Source organism: Poecilia reticulata, linkage group LG18, assembly GCF_000633615.1.
Source record: "Poecilia reticulata strain Guanapo linkage group LG18, Guppy_female_1.0+MT, whole genome shotgun sequence".
Lineage (NCBI taxonomy): Eukaryota > Metazoa > Chordata > Actinopteri > Cyprinodontiformes > Poeciliidae > Poecilia > Poecilia reticulata.
Window position 1 is genome coordinate 5,768,568 of NC_024348.1, and position 18,297 is coordinate 5,786,864.

The 18,297-nt window shown below is 39.5% G+C and overlaps 1 protein-coding gene across 4 annotated transcripts; it reads left to right on the forward strand.

The window, feature by feature from the left end:
* The first annotated feature begins 1,245 nt into the window (after positions 1-1,245).
* gc2 (guanylyl cyclase 2) lies at positions 1,246-17,852 on the forward strand. Of its 4 annotated transcripts, XM_008435142.1 has the most exons (26): positions 1,246-1,460; positions 1,729-2,179; positions 2,294-2,422; positions 2,514-2,693; positions 2,857-2,974; positions 3,457-3,758; positions 4,384-4,515; positions 4,620-4,723; positions 5,440-5,558; positions 5,754-5,838; positions 5,971-6,067; positions 6,220-6,342; positions 6,638-6,718; positions 7,964-8,140; positions 8,235-8,391; positions 8,834-8,983; positions 9,796-9,944; positions 10,074-10,237; positions 10,461-10,653; positions 10,740-10,914; positions 11,053-11,151; positions 11,609-11,703; positions 11,799-11,884; positions 14,441-14,541; positions 16,618-16,641; positions 16,770-16,837. In XM_008435142.1, the coding sequence occupies exons 2-24, from the start codon at positions 1,784-1,786 to the stop codon at positions 14,538-14,540; spliced, it is 3,411 nt and encodes a 1,136-aa protein (XP_008433364.1). In that variant the 5' UTR covers positions 1,246-1,460; positions 1,729-1,783; the 3' UTR covers position 14,541; positions 16,618-16,641; positions 16,770-16,837. The 4 variants fall into 4 exon arrangements, with proteins under 4 accessions (XP_008433364.1, XP_008433363.1, XP_008433367.1 ...); XM_008435141.1 differs by lacking the exon at positions 14,441-14,541 and having other exon boundaries at positions 16,770-17,852; XM_008435145.1 differs by lacking the exon at positions 14,441-14,541 and having other exon boundaries at positions 10,740-10,867; positions 16,770-16,835.
* Positions 17,853-18,297: the final 445 nt, after the last annotated feature.

Consider the following 18,297-nt stretch of genomic DNA (forward strand, 5'->3'; position numbering starts at 1 on the left):
TCATACTGCCCTCTAGCTTTCAGAGGACGTCAGTGCCTTTGAGAGATATGCAATTGAAACAGCATGAAAGAAGAATGTGAGAGTTTGTTCCTGATTAATTTTTCTCTTTCTCTCTCTGTTTCTCTCCCTTTTTATCTTTCTTTTAACAAACTGCAGTTGTGAAGCAAAATGCAAAACACAACCTAAACTTAATAAAAACTTACTGATCTGAATTTATTTATCCATATACTTTCTTATTGTAATTTGTAAATGGAAAACTCTTAGGTTGAATGTAATGCAGTTAATCAATGATATACATTTTATAATCTAAAAAAAATAATTAAAAGGTAAAAATGTGCATAGAGAATGCAGGACACAGAATAAAAAAAATTTAAGCATTAATTGATTTTGAATCATAGATGCAAAATAGTAAGACATGTCCAACTGTAAGAAATGCCAGATAAATAATACTTCTGTAGCCATTAGGTTGATTTATTTCAGTAACATCCAGTAAAATCTATGAAGCAGTTTTGACAAAACAAAGAAATCCTCAGAGTCCGGAGAACATATGGCGCTGCATTCCTCACAGCCGTGTCCTCAAGTCATGTTTGGTCTGCTCACATGGAGACAAAAGCACCATCAATCCACAAACATGCCTGCACCTACTCGCACAAAACGTCTGCTGCAGTGTTTCAAATTATGGTTTGAACCAAGCGAGGTAAGAGTTTCAATGTGTTATTATAGTTTCATTCAGTAGAGTTTGTGGTTTTTGAGTTACACATTTGAAATCAGGCAAAAGCCCTTTACAGGCCTACAAGGACCTCTGGTTATGTGTCTTTTCCTGCTCTTGTTCATCTGATTCAAAGAAAGACATTACCTCACTAGATACTCTTAGAATATTCTCCAGGAGCCTTTGAATGAATCATTAAAAAAAATAAATCAAAGTGTTCAAACACAGAATCCACATCACCGACTTATCCCTTTCGTTGCTTCCTTGTCCTTTCTTGTATTTTTCTGAGAGTTTTTGTTGTCTCAAGGTGGTTGTCTAGACTTCTCATCTTTCACCAAAAGCATTTTTAAAAGAGAGACTATGTTACATTATTAAAATGCAACTAAATTCTTAGCATCCATAATCCACCCCAACAAAGAACAATTAATAAAAGCTACAGTAAAAGAAAGTATTATGATGACAGTGATGTAAATCATTATCTCTCAAGATTCTGATTGGATTTGACATAATCTGCTAGGACAGGTCGTACACTCAGTGCTGGTCGTCTCATACGGACTTAGAGGTTTGGTTGGTCAAAATGTAGAGAACCTGTTAGGTTAATAATGCTAGACTAGTGTTGACTGGACTAAGTGTAATTAAACATTTTTGTGTCTGAAAAGAAGAAACAATGAAATCGCTTCTTAAGTTGGTCGTTGGGGTCAGAAGATTTGCCTTTGAGAAACAAAACAACAGTCCGTCTCTTCAGTATATGGTAAGATATTTTACATGTATTTATGACACAATATTAATAGATGAAGTGAATGAAATTTAGAAAAAATGATGGGATAGCTGCACAACATGCAGGTAAGCATGCTTCCTGAAAAATGTTATGATTCTTGGCAACACAAGGCAGCCAGCTATCTATCAATCAATTTCACCTTTGGCAAGAGAATTGCTGTAACGAATAATAAAAATTCCAAAATTGATGAGTGCGCATAAAAGTTTCTACAATTAGTTTTTTTCTCCTTTCCTTGATTCAGGGGAGACCTTCTTTATCCAGATTCTACTGAACTCCAAGGGACTGAATATTTTGAGATGCTTCAGCTACAATATGACTCCGTCTCGTTACCTCCAACACGGAAACAGCAGACTCCCAATGTTGCCCCGTTGCAACATCATCACACACTGACATCTTCTTCTTCATCCCCATGTCCCTGCTCTGTCCTTCCACAACATTCAAGTTTCCTCCCTCTTCTCAGACTACATGGAAATGGTCTCCTGAGGATCCTCCTCACCCTCCTTACTGCCCTGTGCATACTGCCCTGCCAAGCGCAAGCGGCCTTGTTTCGGGTCGGGGTGGTTGGACCATGGGGGTGTGACCGCCTTTTTGCCAAGGCACTTCCAAATGTTGCGGCACAGCTGGCGGTAAATCGCATCAACAGAGACCCCTCACTGTCCTATGCTGCTACGTTTGGCTATGCCGTGCTGCAGGTAGAGTGAAAGTCCTTTCTTTAACAATTGGATGTTTTAAAGTTCTTCATTGGTTTTCTTGTTGTGTCAACCTAGGTTTAAATATCAGTTTGTTGATTGAATATTTCTGTTTAGGAGCCTTGCGAAACATCCAAGGCACTGGAGGCATTTGTGGGTTTCCACACCAAGGCCTCTGGTTATGTTGGACCAGTCAACCCTGGATACTGTGATGCTGCTTCGATGCTGAGCAAAGGCTGGAACAAAGTAACTATTGACCACAGAAATGGTCTTTTCTTAGCTAGAACAGTTGTTAAGGAAGCTGCTATATTTTCTTCTCTATGCTCTCGTCTATAAGGCAATATTTCCTTGGGCTTGTGTTGGCTATGAGTTAGATGATGTCCGTAGCCATCCAACGTTTGCCCGATCTATGGCGAGACCCACCGCAGTGCTGCACAGTGTCATGACCTACTTCAGGTGGGCTCACATTGGCATCATCTCTTCTTCTGATGACATCTGGGTGGATACAGCAACCAAGGTCTGGATGTTAGTCTTTTGTCAATTTTCACTCTAGAAGACCAACAATTTAAAGTTTTATGTAAAAGTAGAAAGCTGCATTATAGGTGACAAAATCAAACTTGCTTTAGCTTTTTACCAGGATGTGCAGACATTTTATGTCAACTCTTTTATGTCATGTCTAGGTGGCAGACTCTTTAAGGAGTCATGGGATGAACGTCAGATTTGTCAGTTTTATGGAAAACACACCTCATGGCATTAGGCGAACCCTGGCCAAAGTCCGCAAGATGAAGGAAATACGAGGTAAAACTGATGGTTCTTGTTGAAAAGAGTTTGGGATGTTCATTGGACTAGGAACAAACTATTCCTGAAAAGGCAAATTACATTTCTCTTGCACCTTTCCCAACTTGTGCCTCACTTTAGTCATGTAAATTTACAGATCTGAAGTTAAGAAATATGTCAAATAAATCAAAAAACAAAATTTCAACTCAATCTCCAAGAAAGAAGGGATGAAAGTCTCCAGTGCCAATGTAAGATTGTAAGATTGAAGTCTGTATGATGATTCAAGAGAGGAGCAGGTCTTAAGCAGAAAAGTTGTCTAAGACTTGTAGTGTGGTTACAAATCAGAACCGTATCAAACAGCAATCCGTGGTAAGCCTACTCCACCTTTAACTTGTTAATATCTTTGTTTGGAAGCACTATAATTCAGTGAGATAACATTGTAGCATCAATGAGGTTACTCTGGTTATTTAACAGGGTTACTCTGATGTCTTTTTCTGTCTTAGCTGTGATCCTCTGCATGCACTCGGTACTCATCGGCGGCTTGGCCCAGAAGCTCCTCTTGGAAACAGCCTACGACATGCAGATGATCGACGGCTCCTTCGTGTTTGTACCTTATGACACTTTGCTCTACAGCCTGCCGTACATTAACACAACCTACCCTACTGTGAAGAACAACAGCAAACTGCTGCGGGCCTACGATGCCATGTTGACTATCACCATCGACTCTCCCCACGTGTCATTCTATGATGCCTATAGAGAAGCTATGGAGAGAGGAGAGGTGGCAAGAACATTGAAACCCCAACAGGTACATCAATTCATACCAGCCCACTATAGTCTGCTTTAATCAAACTGTAGTTGGTTTGCCTACAAAGTCTGGTTCCTTTGGGGAGGTGAATCTATCTCTGATGTGGAACAAAAATGCCTAAAACTGAGATCTCGGTTCAATTAAAGTGAACTATGGTGTGGTTCGAATGCATATGTGGATGCAAGTAGACCGTAGACTGCTCCAAAAGCAGGAAACGGACTGTAGCACAGGGCATTCAGGGTAAATGGAACCAAATCAAACATGTAAGCCTTCCACTAGTGGGAGAAACGGCTTGGGGTCCTTTACCAAAAACAAAACAAAAATGCTACAACCACTAAAATCTGACACCATTCTATTTTTCTTTACATTTTGCGAAGAAGGTAGTTGTGCTCATTTCATTTTCAGAGATTTTCATGTTGTTTCCTTCAGTAGTTCTTGGTGCAGTCACCACAGGCAAGGTGGTTTGGATCATTTTGACAGTGCAGTGTGAAAGTGAACTGCATCATCTGAAAATGTAACAGAATTGAGTCTACCAGACTATCACCCTAAGATTCAAAAGGAGGTTCAAAGGGTTAGTTTGTCTGAAGAACAATAAGTAAAGCTGACATCTCTCTTCATGGTCCAGGTGTCCCCTCTGTTTGGAACCATCTACAACTCTATTCTGTTCATGGCTCATGCAGTGCATCGCGTTCGCGAGTCCAGGGTATGGATGTCTGGAGGAAACCTGGCACAACATATACACAATTTGGATTTCCAGGTACAGATAGACCCAGAAGTCCATAACACCAAACCACTTTTTTAATTTCAGCATAACATGAGGTAAAGTGAGGTTATAGAATTTGATATTTTGTTTATTCACAGGGCTTTAGTCACCGTATCAAAACCAGTAGCTCTGGAGCTGTTCAGCTGGACTACATCATCCTGGACACAGATGGATCTACTTTGAATCTCATGCCAACATACAAGTAGGGCTCGGTGTTTAATGATTTCCAATGAGCAACAAAGAGTTTGCTCCATCAAGATAAATAACAAATGAATAAGAAAGTCACTTGCCTGACTGACTGAGTCAAATGTAAAGTTTGGTATGGAAGTGTTCATGGTGTGGGTCTACTTTTCTAGAATTTTCCAGTCTTGACCTTTTTGTTTGAGTAAACAATACAACATGAACTGAACACCAGTGTACAAAGCAAGGTCCAGGAAATGAATTATACAATAGCTGCCTGCATTCTATGAACTGTAGTAGTAGTCAAAAGTAGTCAATAAATTAAGTATTTTCTGTTTACAATATCAGTGTCGTCCCAAGACGTTTTTCATAAGGGTGGCCAGACCAGGCTAGCAAAACTTTTAGGGGGCACAGCTAAAATAATATTTATGTATTTTGCATGAATTTTTTTTATTGGGTTTTAATATTTATGTATTCATTGAAGAAGGGGATGGCTTTCTACGATATGAGTATTATTCTCTGAGGAGGCCAGCATTTATTAAGAGGGGCCATGGCCTCCCCTATAGCCCCCTTTGGAGACGCCACTGTATATTATTTTCCAATTGATCTAATCTTATAATGAGCATGGCATCTTTCAGAGTTTAGCTGTCTCTCATATTTTAACAATTTGCTGAAAAAGAGCAGCCTAATAAACTACATCCTCTTCAATTAACCACTGATCTCACTATTCAATGGCAGGATCGACATGGAGATCAGCATGGTTCGCTTCCTGGGCCGAGACATTCACTTCCCACAAGGCTACGGGCCCAGGAGAGATGCTGCCTGCTGGTTTACGCCCGGCGTTATCTGCTCAGGAGGCAAGGAAAACCACAAAAACATTTATTCAGGGTGTATATATTTAGGATCTGCTGTAATTAATTGATATACTTTTAAATGAATTTGAATGCTGCACAGCTCAAATGAATTTTTCGGAGTTTCTTTCACAAAATAAAAGGTTTTTTGGATAGCATTGTAGGTTAAAGTCTGTTCTCTCATTTTATTTTATTTTCCAGGAGTGGATCTGCTCTTGACTTTCAGCATGTTCTTTGGTTCTATTGCTGCTTCTGTCTTTGCAGTGACTCTCCTGTACTGCATCAAGTATGAAATCACCTATAGGAACTATTAATCTAAAGCTAAAGTGAATCTGAATTTTAGGAATATTTAACAAGTAAAAACAACAAAACATAAACAAGTTTTTAATTTTTTTTCCCCCCCATGACTCCTTCTCAGGCGACGCGTCAATCAGATTCGAATGGTCAGAGGTCCCAACAAGATCCTGCTTACTCTCCAAGACGTCACATTTATTAACCCATCACTTAGTAACAAGGTCAGCCATTATGCTGTGTCATGAAAACACAATTTTCCCATCAAAAATCCCCCCAAAAATTCTTCAATGTTCTTTGTACTATTTAAACCCATGCACTGGTACTTTGTAACTCCTGATACTTTTCTAAACCGGTAACAATTTGCTATCCACAGAAGCTGAGCTTAGATGACAGCAGGACTAGCGGTGGCCGGAGCACGTCTGAGCGCAGCCTCAACACACCCGCCTCCTCCCAGTCTCCGGCCACATACGAGAATTCAAACGTTGTCATTTTTGAGGTCAGATTTCTAGATGTATCCCAGATTGAGAACATGACATAATCACTTTCATTTGTAAAAGAAAAGTGGCAAATTTAGTGTAACCATCAGTGCAGTAAGATGACAGTGTTGCAACGTCTTTATTTATAAAGAGCAACCTCACTTAAATGCTATATTACCTTGTCTTTCCCTTTCATAGCTCAGAGTACTTAATCTATTTTGCCTAAATCTAAACTAGGTACATATATGGAAAGAATAAAGTCAGTGTGTGAAACTTTGAGGGGAGTTTTAATTGAAGACTCTTTCTCCTGATCAGGGTGACTGGGCGTGGCTGAAGAGGCTACCGAATGGAAGGTTTCGAAGCATTAACCCTAAAACCAGCGATGTCTTTGAATTGGTATGTGAAATGATGAGAGATGCAAAAGAACATGACTACTTTTTCTAAAGCAGTATACTGCAGGGTTTCCCCCAGTGCATTATAAGTCTGGCAGGCCACCAGGCTTTACTTGAGCCCCCACCCACCAGGCTAAGCATTGCTTATTTATTTAAGTCTTTTTAAAGTGTTTGCATTTTTTAAGACTTTATAGTTGGTGTTCAGGTGTTAATCTTCCAATCTTTCAATAACACATGATTATCAAGTAATATTTTAAAATTTCCTGTCAACTTTAAACATCTTTAAACTCAAAATGGTTTTTGAGTTTAAAGATGACTGCCATAGCTTCTAAACACCAGGCTTAGCAAGTTTTCTGGGAGAAACCTGGCACTGCATAGGACATCTGACATTTAGATCAACATTTCTTAAAGGCTGCAAGAAGTGAGGTATGTCGATTTAGAAGTGCTGACTATCATAATAAACTATATTCATATATTTCATTGGTATAAATCAGAATATTTCCTGATTTCAAAATTGAGTACATTTACACCACCTCTGATAAAACGGATCCAAGCTTGGTGATTAAACCTTAAATTTAAACTTAAAACATTTAGATTATTATTTTAATACCTTTAATCTTAATACAAGTTATATTACTATACAGCAAAACCTTTGTCATTTGAAATAGCAGATTTTTGTCCAATGATTTACAAAATGTTAATTTTATCTGGAAAAAAAGGGAGAAAAAAAAACAGATACAATTTTTTTTTAAACCTAATCATTAAAATTTAAATGGTTCTTTGTTCTATGCTTCACTAATAGAGTCTGAACCCTGAGCTATTTAAGAAACGATTTCTTCCTGCATGTGTTAGGGTTAGTGTCACTATGTTGAGTTTTGAATTTTACCCAATTACTGACGTTTGGCCTTGACATAAGGCGCCAGTTCAACTCTATGAAACTTACTGGCCTGCGCTGTACACATCCATCTCTGCGAAGAAGTAAGTGCCAAGCAGAACTACGCATCTGTTAACGTTAATTTAATATTTGAAAGCCTGGCCAAGACGGCTTCGTTCACTACCTTCGGCGCCATTGCTACAGGCGCTAACGCAGTAGGAAATTGACGTCATTGGCCGGTTGAAATTCAGGCAATGACTCTCAAACAAAGCAGTGAAATGAGATTAAAATCAAGCGGAACTGCGTAGGAAGGCTAATTAAAACCCAACGTGTTGTGAAACTACACGAGTAGGTTTGCGCTGCCCGTTCCTGCAGATGAATGACATGCGTCACGAGAACGTCAACCCTTTCCTGGGCTTCTTTCATGACTGCGGTGTGTTTGCCATCGTCACCGAGTTTTGCTCCAGGGGAAGCCTGGAGGACCTGCTGCTGAACGACGACGTCAAACTCGACTGGATGTTTAAATCGTCTCTGCTGTTGGACCTCATTAAGGTAAATGGCAGTACTGTAATTTAGGTGGAAGATAACATTTCAAACAGAAGTTGACGAAACTGCACCTACCCCACCCCCTCCCCCCAATTTAAAGGGCATGAAGTACCTTCATCATCGTGGAGTGTGTCACACCCGTCTGAAGTCTCGTAACTGCGTGGTGGATGGACGTTTTGTCCTTAAAGTGACAGACTACGGCTACAATGAGGTTCTGGAGTCACAACGGTTCCCCTTCGTCGAATCGCGTCCAGAAGGTAACAGATACAAAGCTTTTTCAGAGTTTTTATTTATTTATTTCATTTCAGGATCTGGACAGTTTACTTACTTTTAGGGAAGGTGTATTTATTAGAACATGAAACACATTATTGACCCTTGTTGATGACATTTCCCTTCTTCCAGGGAAAACTTGGTTTAACTACTAAAAAAGGTACTCTAATAAAAAAAATCAATCTTACCAATCTTTTGCTTACACTGAATTGTGGTTCAGGTTTTGCCCAGGCATTTCTTAGATTTGTGAAATAGAGAAGCATTGATTCTGATTTCTTTCTGAAAGCTTCTCATTCTGCAACCCTGCAGTGTTTAAAATTAATTTCTGTAGGGTTCACGCTGTGAAAAGTGGACCCTGTGGTCTCATTCTAACAGATAATTTCTCCAACTGTAGCAACAGGAGGACATTAAATCACTTTTGTGTTGCAGAGTTGCTGTGGACGGCTCCAGAGGTCCTGAGAGCCAGTCATCCGGGACTCCACAGGACTCTCCCCGGTGACGTTTACAGCTTTGCTATCATAATGCAGGAGGTCGTGATCAGAGGGCCTCCGTTCTGCATGCTGGACCTGTCTGACGCAGGCAAGACATCTCTTTTACAAAATTGGTTGTTCTGCTGATGATGGAAGGCACAAGCTATAAAACATTTTTAAATCAGGTAAACGGATTATAATATTTGTCAGTTAGATCAGAAAAATGGAAATTAATAAGATATATAGTTTTTAAATACATACAAAATATATAGTGTTAAAAAATTGTCATTTTCTTTCTTTTTTTTTATAAAGTTGTACTGAGTACTTTTCAATAGTCATCATCTTATTTTACTGGGTCAGCTCATGTTCGCAAAAGTAAATCAGATCAGAAACAGTCAATTTTATGAGGTATGTTGTTCATTTTTGGACATTCCCATTAGCAGTATATATCAATGAGACTCTCCACCCAGGGTGGCATAACTTATGGGGTGGCAAGAGAATTTCAAGCAAAAAAAATAAATTGTATTCACATATTTTGAAAGTATAGCTTATAAAAAACAAAAGAAAATACTAATGAAATGATAAAAAAACAAATGTTATTTTCTTATAACATATCCATAAACAAGATGGATCATGTATAATAAACAACACATAGATGGTTTTGCTTCTTTAAAAAAATGTACATACAAAGTTAATAGGTACCTAATGTAAAAGTGTGAATGCAAAATTCCACAACATTGCATTCTCTCACGTCAAGTCAAAATGAAATCACTGATTTATTTCTAAGAGTACTTCAAACAACCTTAAATGTGGAAAAATAAATGATCTCCAACGTCTAATATCAGACTCAAGTTTGCTGATCAGATTTTAGCATAATTTGAAAGAGGAGATCCCTGCTAAGCTTCTGTTTTATGTCCTCAGAAATATTAGAAAAGCTTCGTAAACCTCCACCTCTGTGCCGTCCGGTGGTCAGTCCAGATTACGCTCCTATGGAGTGCATCCAGCTGATGAAACAATGCTGGACCGAACAGCCAGACAAGAGGCCGACCTTTGAGGACATATTTGACCAGGTGATTCTTTTTTTATCTCCAATCAAGTTGCGCCTGCATGTTTTCATCTTAATTCTAACAAAAACTACTTTTAAAGTGCACTTTTTAAATGAATTCTGTTGGATATTCATGCGCTTCTGGTCTTTTCAGTTCAAAAACATCAACAAAGGGAAGAAGACCAACATCATAGACTCGATGCTGAGGATGCTTGAGCAGTACTCCTCTAACCTGGAGGAGCTGATCAGAGAGCGAACGGAGGAGCTGGAGATAGAAAAGCAGAAGACGGAGAAGCTGCTGACACAGATGCTTCCCCCGTACGTTACCACTCATATAACTGAACAAAGAAACACGCGTGGAATGCAAATTTTATTTTTTAAGGTAAAACGAAGGATAAAGACGAAAACAATACTGATAAATCTGTCAGAAAAGCGTTGGAAGATTTGTTAGCGCTCTCAATTCTCCATTTAAAGTGCACGTTTCGTTCGGCCTGGGTTATACAAATGTATTTAAAGTTTTTGTTTTTTTTTACCTCTCCAGATCAGTGGCAGAGGCTCTGATGGTGGGAGCGGTAGTGGAGCCGGAATATTTTGACAATGTGTCGCTCTATTTTAGCGACATCGTTGGCTTCACCACCATCTCAGCCAACAGTGAACCTATCGAGGTGGTCGACCTCCTCAACGACCTTTACACGCTGTTTGACGCCATTATAGGAAACCACGATGTCTACAAGGTTACTCTTTCCTAGTTAATCTTGTGTCTAAAGAGGTAACATCAGGTGGTTGAAATTGTTGCTCATTTTCTCACGACCTTCTCCAGGTGGAGACTATCGGCGACGCCTACATGGTGGCGTCGGGTGTTCCCGTCCCCAACGGCAACCGCCATGCTGCAGAAATTGCCAACATGTCTCTGGACATCCTCAGCGCTGTGGGAACCTTCAAAATGAGGCACATGCCAGACGTTCCTGTCAGAATACGAATAGGACTCCACACAGGCAATTAAAGAATGGAGTTTAAGTCGAGTTCTCCGACTTTCAATCGACATTCAGCCAGACACCGAAGATCCATATGTACACCAAATGTTTTGTTCTTTGACGGCAGAAACTTGACTTTGGATCTGTGGTGTGTTGCAGGTCCGTGTGTAACAGGCGTGGTGGGTCTCACCATGCCTCGCTACTGTTTGTTTGGAGACACGGTGACCACCGCTTCTCGAATGGAGTCCAGTGGAATGCGTAAGTTCACACAAGTCAGAGAAAAAGTGTGTGGATAAAATTCTAATTAAAGAAACTGGCACATATTTCCTGATCTATTGATTATTGACCTCTAACCTGGAGGTCTTTTTATGCAGAAACCAAACATTTCCAGATTTAAGTGCAATAAGAAGGTACAAAAAAAAATCTAAAAATCACTTTGAAATGACGTCATTTTTCAAATTTTTGATTTTAGTCAATAAAATATGCACTTTTTTCCTGTAATCTCTTGCTATCGAGCACAAACTTTAGATTTGAAGTCTTTGCAATTTTGCTAATGTTTGCAATCTGCATGTAGCTGTCACTTTACCTATAGGTTTTCTGACCAGTTGGAAAGCTTTTTACTTGGGTTTTTTTTCCAGATAGTTTTCTTTGTTCTACTTTTTTGTTAGGTAATCTAGGATGTTTTGATGTTAATTATGTTTTTTTCTTATGGTAGCCTACAGGATTCATGTCCATCAGAGTACAGTAAAGGTCCTGCAGGAACTCAATCTTGGCTACAAGCTTCAGTTGAGGGGTCGTACAGAAGTCAAAGTACAAATCTTCAGCAAATACAAAGATAATGTCACCCGTATGACTAGAAGCGTGAAGACATTTTTTTTTCTCTACCTCTTTCTCTACCTCTTCAGGGAAAAGGAATAGAAGAAACATACTGGCTTACAGGGAGAGATGGATTCACCAAACCTCTGCCCGTTCCTCCAGAACTTAAGTCAGGGTAGGGATGAGTTTCTTCCATCCCCTCGCCGTGTTTGTCTTTCTGCTCTTTTTCTTTCCCCACCTCCTTATATAGCTAGAATTTTTCCACCCTGGTCCAAGTTCTCTCCAGATTCTGAGTCCTGCACTAGTTTTGAATAACTACCTACAAGTAACCTTATCAGTTCTTCATTCAAGTTCAAAATCAGCCACTTTGATACTGGTCCTTGCATGAATTTGTTCTTCCCATCTGAAATTTTACGGAGGAATATCATATTGGTTACAGTTTTATAAACAGATTAAGATTATACAATGCTTCATTGGAAATTAAACAAATATTGTACAGTAAACAAGAAAAGCATCTACACTATCACTTTGATACAATGATTCTTGTTTTATTATACACTTTATGCAAAGTACAGTACATGATTTAGGTGTTGTAATCAACCATATCACAGTTACAGGCACCATGTTCTAGTAATATCTTTGTACAAACAATTGATTTTAAGAAGACAGCTACACTCACATTTGTACACAATAGGGAAGACGCAACATTCAAAGAAAGGCCACAAAGAAACAACACAATCTCCAAGAATGTGACAATTCTGCATGTTATTTCCTACTTTTGTTTCAGATTAGTCCACATTACTAATTAAACAGAGTTTAGGTCATTGTTTGCATGCACACATCGTATTCACAGCAATCCGTAATCTGCAGCCACAAGTTTTTTTTGGTCTTTTCTTGACAGGGTTTTTCATTTACCCTAGCACATCCAATGCCAAGTGTCCAAAGTAGATAAAAATCAACACATTTTTCGGTTGGTGGTTGCTCCTCATTGCCAGTGCTACTAGAGGCGCAGTCATAAGCTGGTTCACTTTGTGCCCGCCACTTGGGCAAGCTCCTCCAGGGAAATCCTAAAACCTTACCAGACTAGTCGAGAAACAGTCCCTGGGCTTTCTTCTGAATCTTCTCCTGGTGGTATGTGCCTGGAACACCTCGGCTCCAGGAGCCATACTTACCAGATCTTCAAGCCACCTCAACTGGCTCTTGAGACTTTGAACATGAAATTGACTTGAGGACAAGACTGTGGAGGTAAGTTCACCAGCTCAAGGACATGTGGACTAATGTGGAGAGTATCTGAGTGTAAGAGGGGGTCAACAAAGCCTACCATCATTATTTTCTGATGAGGTTCAAACAAACTAGATGATCAGGAGCTCTGGATATTTGGTGACAGATCAGGGGAGTGTTTTGATGAACATTATCAGCTTGTCAAAAACAGAGAGAATTGAGGTTAATTCATGATCCAAGAAGCTTCCAACATATTTCATTGGTCTGATTGGTAGCCAGCTTGGGATGAAGGACCTTTCTCAGGGGAATATTGACGTATGAGAGAAGGAACCTGGAATCAACCTATCACTTTTGGATCTCAAGATGACTCCTCCTTCCACTGGGCCACAGTCAAGTGGAGAAGTTGACCACAATACAAACCCTGGCACTGAGTCGTCCTTGCCTCTCTTCTGGGGTAATCTGACAGAAAACTTGTGTAGCACATGAGTTACTAGACATAGTTGCTCAAGGAGTTGGTGGCGGATTGTTGTTCCAGTAATCATCTGTGCATGCTCTTGCATTGCTCCAATGTACTCAAGAAGCTGAGTACAATGGCTGAAACAATAATTTGAGTTCATATAGAAAATACTGTGAACAAGTAATGATGTTTAGGACAATGCTGGATGTGAGTTCTCAGACTGGACTCTGTATGAAGAACTTGGAAGTTTAGTAACTTGTCAGATGCAAGTGAAAGATATTTGAAAGTAAATGATAGTGCATAAGGCTTGGTCACTTCAGTCACTCGAGGGCACTGCATTCTAGGGAGGTAGTTTCACCATTTGATTCAAATGTGTAGGACCAGGTACTTGTCTAAAAGTTGAGCCTCAAACTCGAGGACTGCAGTTTGAGACCCTCGGTCTAGGGGATTCTGAGGAAAGATCTTCAGCCATCTTTCCAGGAGTAACTTCAAACAAGAGTAAACGGAGGGTCCTGGACTGGCAGAATACAAGTAGCAATTGTCCTAATTACATTCTACACCTCAAAATACTGTATAATTGCAATGCAGAGGTGCATAGTGGTGATGGGATCTGAGTTTTAATATTTTATTCAGGAGGAACTGTTGGCAGACCTGACACCAGTTTGTAGTACCTTGGAAAGAACCACTGCACCAATAATACTCTTCCATTTCCTCAAAAAATGGACTCATGGGCAAAGCTCTAGGTTGTCTTAGAAGAATTGTGTTGAAATTTTTGGAGGAGTTGTTCTACTTTGTGAAAAAATACCTTTAAGGAGAAAACTAGCATTTAAGTCAAACCTTGCAAAATCCTTTATGATCAGACTTTCTAATAAAATTAGTCTCCGAGGAACCTACCTTTTAGTCATTTCCCTTTAAAATGCTGGACCTATTGGGTGGCAAAAACAACAACAACAATAAAACAGCTAGGTTTTTTAGAGAGAAAAGTGCCATTGCAGGACTGCAGAACGTGAGTGTGTGTGTGCTGTGATCATGGTGTTCGCTTCGTCTCAACAGGCAAATGGCCCACGGGCTGCAGATGGCCGAGATAGCCCAGTACAAGAAACGGAAAGCCGAGAAACAACAGCAGGAACAACTTGCAAAGAAGAAAAACTGAGGTAATGTTATGCATTATAAAAATGTATAACATTACTGGCTTGGTTGGCAACGTGACTCGTCCTTTGGCAAACATAGTTTGGGGATGAACTGTCTTTAAGGTGTTACCACACTTTATTTAGACTTGATTGGTCTTTAACGCAACCCATTCCAAGTTTGGCAAGAAACATTGGCTATGGCAATACATATATTTATTTGTTAAAATTAGTTATTATTCAATATTTTTGAATACATTTTAAATTTAGAAACCTTTCAAACAGCCAATTGTTTTTCCCTCTAAGGAATAGATCAAATGCTTGTTGCGGTTGCACATTGACTGACTATATCTTATTCTGTGTGCTTGACTTAAGTTGTTGACAAAATTTTTTATTAGACTTTAACCTGGGTTGTATCAGTATGCAATTTAATGCTATTAAAAGCAGTGGCATCTGAAGACAGTTCATGTGAGGATTGTGGGGACTTTGTCCGTGGGATTAAAAGAAAAGCTCCTATTTTTTGTTCATAAAAAAACTCAGTTCTTCTACTTTACAAGTCTTTTAAACTGCTCACCACATCGCTGCTGTCACTTAAAAACGTGTACTAATTGTCCTTCACACCTTCAAAATTATCAATCCAACATGTTTTTCATTTAACGGCAGCAATGTGTTGATGCTGACTAGGTTGATCGGAGAAGTCATGATGTGTCTTTGAAATAAAAGTTTGCCACTATCATTCTGCAGTGGAGAGCAGTCAGAGCGATCCCAATTTAAGGAATCGGCAAGAAATTTGCATGGACCAGTGGAATTAATGGCTTGTCAGATTTGGGCTGGTTTCAGAATGAGCTTCAGCCATCGAAACCAGTCAAACCTTTTAAACTTTCATAACCATCAACGCTTTGCAGATATTCCACAATTGAATAGTTGTAGTGCAAGGGGATGCTTCACATGGTCCATTTTACAATGTTTCTACTGAAAGATAGAGAATCTACGGTGCCAAATGTCTCCCAGAAAACTAATAAATAAAAAATTACACAGAAGTACTCAGGTTACTTTTAAAGGTTTGATGAGGTTTGCTGAAGTTCTCAAAAATCAGCCCTGGTCTGTTGGCTTGACTTTACCCATGAGAACTTCTGTCTGATTCTCCAAAAAGAAATGGTTCTGACATCTGCCTACTGCAGACATGGCAGTGATGACTTGATTAAAGATCTGTTTTTATGGATATGAAACTCTGATAATCCCCATATCTGATACATATTTAAATTTCTCTACTTCTGTGCTCATTGTGTTGTATTTTTCAACATGACAAGCTGGAAACTTGGGAGTTTCTTTGAAACCCCTTTTAAGGGGCAGCTAAAATTTCATGGTGATGTACTCAGACGTCCTTTGCTGTGTTTCCCCCTTTTTTGTGTGTGATCCTTTGACTTTAAAGAGTAGACACTGAGTGGAAATTTGATTCTCCCTCAATATTTACCTTCGTGTGGAAGGTAAATATTGGAAGGGCTGACTTTTTAGACATGTTTTGGTGTTTGTTGCGTGTTTCTTTATGCTCTAGAAATAGTCTCTGTAGATAGTTGTTAGACCAGAAAGTTGGCGGTTCCAGTCCTGCTGGTTTGGTTCTAGATCTTGTTCTTTCCAAACACAGGTGGTTTACATATTAGCTGAGGTATCTCCTCCACATGTTACCAAGTTCTACTGGAGTCTCAAAATAACATTTTTATTTAAATCTAGTTTTCAGGCAAGATAAAAAACTAAAACCAGCATGGCATTAGTCCTTGGGGACCGGAATTGCTTGCTCTGGGCTTGATCTTATACTTTTCATCTTCTCCATGTTTATTTATTTTTTGATGAAAGAAATAGCTCCAGATTTTTGAACAATGTTTGAGAGAGCACAAGATGCATGTAATTTTTCTGTGTGTTTGTTAGCTGTATTTGTTTTTTTTTTCTTCTTTTTCTTAAACCAACACTTTCTACTAAAGGAAAAAATGCTTTCAACTCAACTGTTTTTTTGGGTGTTTGCAAGAAAGAAGAGATATTTCTGCTTAAAGACTGCAAGCTTAGCTCATTGTTCTTTCCTTTACCTCTCTCTTGTTCTTTCTGCAGGTGCAGATCTTTCAACGCTTCAAAGTAAATACAATATTTTGCCTTAAAAATATAGAACTATTCCTTTCCAATTTTTAATGACCCGAACCGATTCTAATTTCCTCCCTCCATCCTCCACGCTCCTCCTCATGGCTTCTGTTTCTCTCACTCAGGATGTCGTTGGCTGAAAACAGGGACATGAAGCAGGTGTTTCACAAGGCAGTAAAGAAGATCTCTCACGTCCGCGTCGTGACGCAGCTCTACGTGCCCGAAGACGACCACAACGTCATGCTGACGCACCACTGAGTGACTGACTTTGTCTGGAGAGACAACTCAAGAGCACCGCCTCCCCAAAGCTACAGTGATGGAAAACTCTGAAAATGAGCGTCCAACTAGAGAGAGAGAAGAAGGGTAGTAAAAGTGTTGGTTGGGGTTTACAGCAGCCAGAGCGTTTGAGTGAATGTCTGTGGGCAGTGGCGCAAAAAGTGGGTATGCGCCACAGAGGGGCGCTGTGCTAAAGGGGGCGCCATAGCAGAATGGAAAAATGATCTCTAGTCGTCATTAATGTGTCCCCGTACACCTTGGAAAGTGCATGTTTGTGCCGCTGACTGTGAGTGTCAGTGGCTTGAACTCCAGACACAAAGCCTGAATGGGGAACGATCTACGGAGGCTGACAAGTGATGAGTCGGCAAAGACGGGATCTGCAGAAAGTCTCGGTCAGCAGCAGAGGAACGTGGCTAATCTCTCTCTTTCGTCTCCGTCACCTTGGCTCCTCTTCTGGAAGGACATTTACTAGGAAGGGAAGCGCTTTGGTGCTCTGTCTTCTTCAATGTACAAATAAAATCCCAAAAGATTTGGGCTTAAACAGAAGAGAACAGATATACATGGGCATTCAAGACCCAGACAATGTTTACAGTCTCTTCTGTCAGTTGGTAAAAATGTTCTGCTTGTTTTCATTTGTATTAACAAAAAATAATAATAATAATGAAGAAGAATAAAACTCAATGTTGAAAACAGAAGTATTTTAATCTTACTGCTATCTGTGTAATATTGCAATGGTTGCTTGTTACTTTTCAAACAGGGAAGAAAATATCAAATCACACAATGTGAGGAATGTGACATCACATTGCATATTGCTCTCTACAGGACAAGTTGCTTCAAATGACCTTTTAGCACCAAGAAGTTATTGATCGGATGTAAAATTGTCACCTCAAATGCTGTATTTGATCAGAAATAAAGAAATAACATCAAGTCACTCAACTGTGCATTTATGTTGTGTGAAAAACGACAGAATTTACAGTTTGTGAAATTGCCAAACTCTTCCAGCAACACACGTCTCACTCCTAAAGAGACCCACAGTGACCTCTTGTGGCTCCACAAGACCGAACCAAGCCTTTGCTTTTCGCAGATGATTATCCCTCCTGATCCATTGTTCATATGTGTAATTGTATATTTAAAATCCAGTAACTGACCGCCAGCTTACTGCATTCTGTTCTGTACATGAAACGCGTATGAATTATATACATGCACATTCTATCACATTACAGCAATTCTTCACATGTTGGCTTGAATCTCTAAAGCAATGTCATGTCTAGTTGGATGAGCTCCAGTTATTTAGTCAGAAAGAGAATTCAATGGTTAGAAGAAATAAAGATGTTTACATCTAAAGACAAGAGCAGAAAATGTATATTTAATATGCAT

Bases quoted from the DNA above. Each gene is read 5' to 3' on its own strand.
- gc2 (XM_008435141.1), top strand. From the start codon at position 1,784: ATGCTTCAGCTACAATATGACTCCGTCTCGTTACCTCCAACACGGAAA. The intron at 6,343-6,637 runs GTCAGATTTCTA...TCTCCTGATCAG, and splicing joins CAAACGTTGTCATTTTTGAG to GGTGACTGGGCGTGGCTGAA. The intron at 8,392-8,833 runs GTAACAGATACA...TTTGTGTTGCAG, and splicing joins CGTCGAATCGCGTCCAGAAG to AGTTGCTGTGGACGGCTCCA.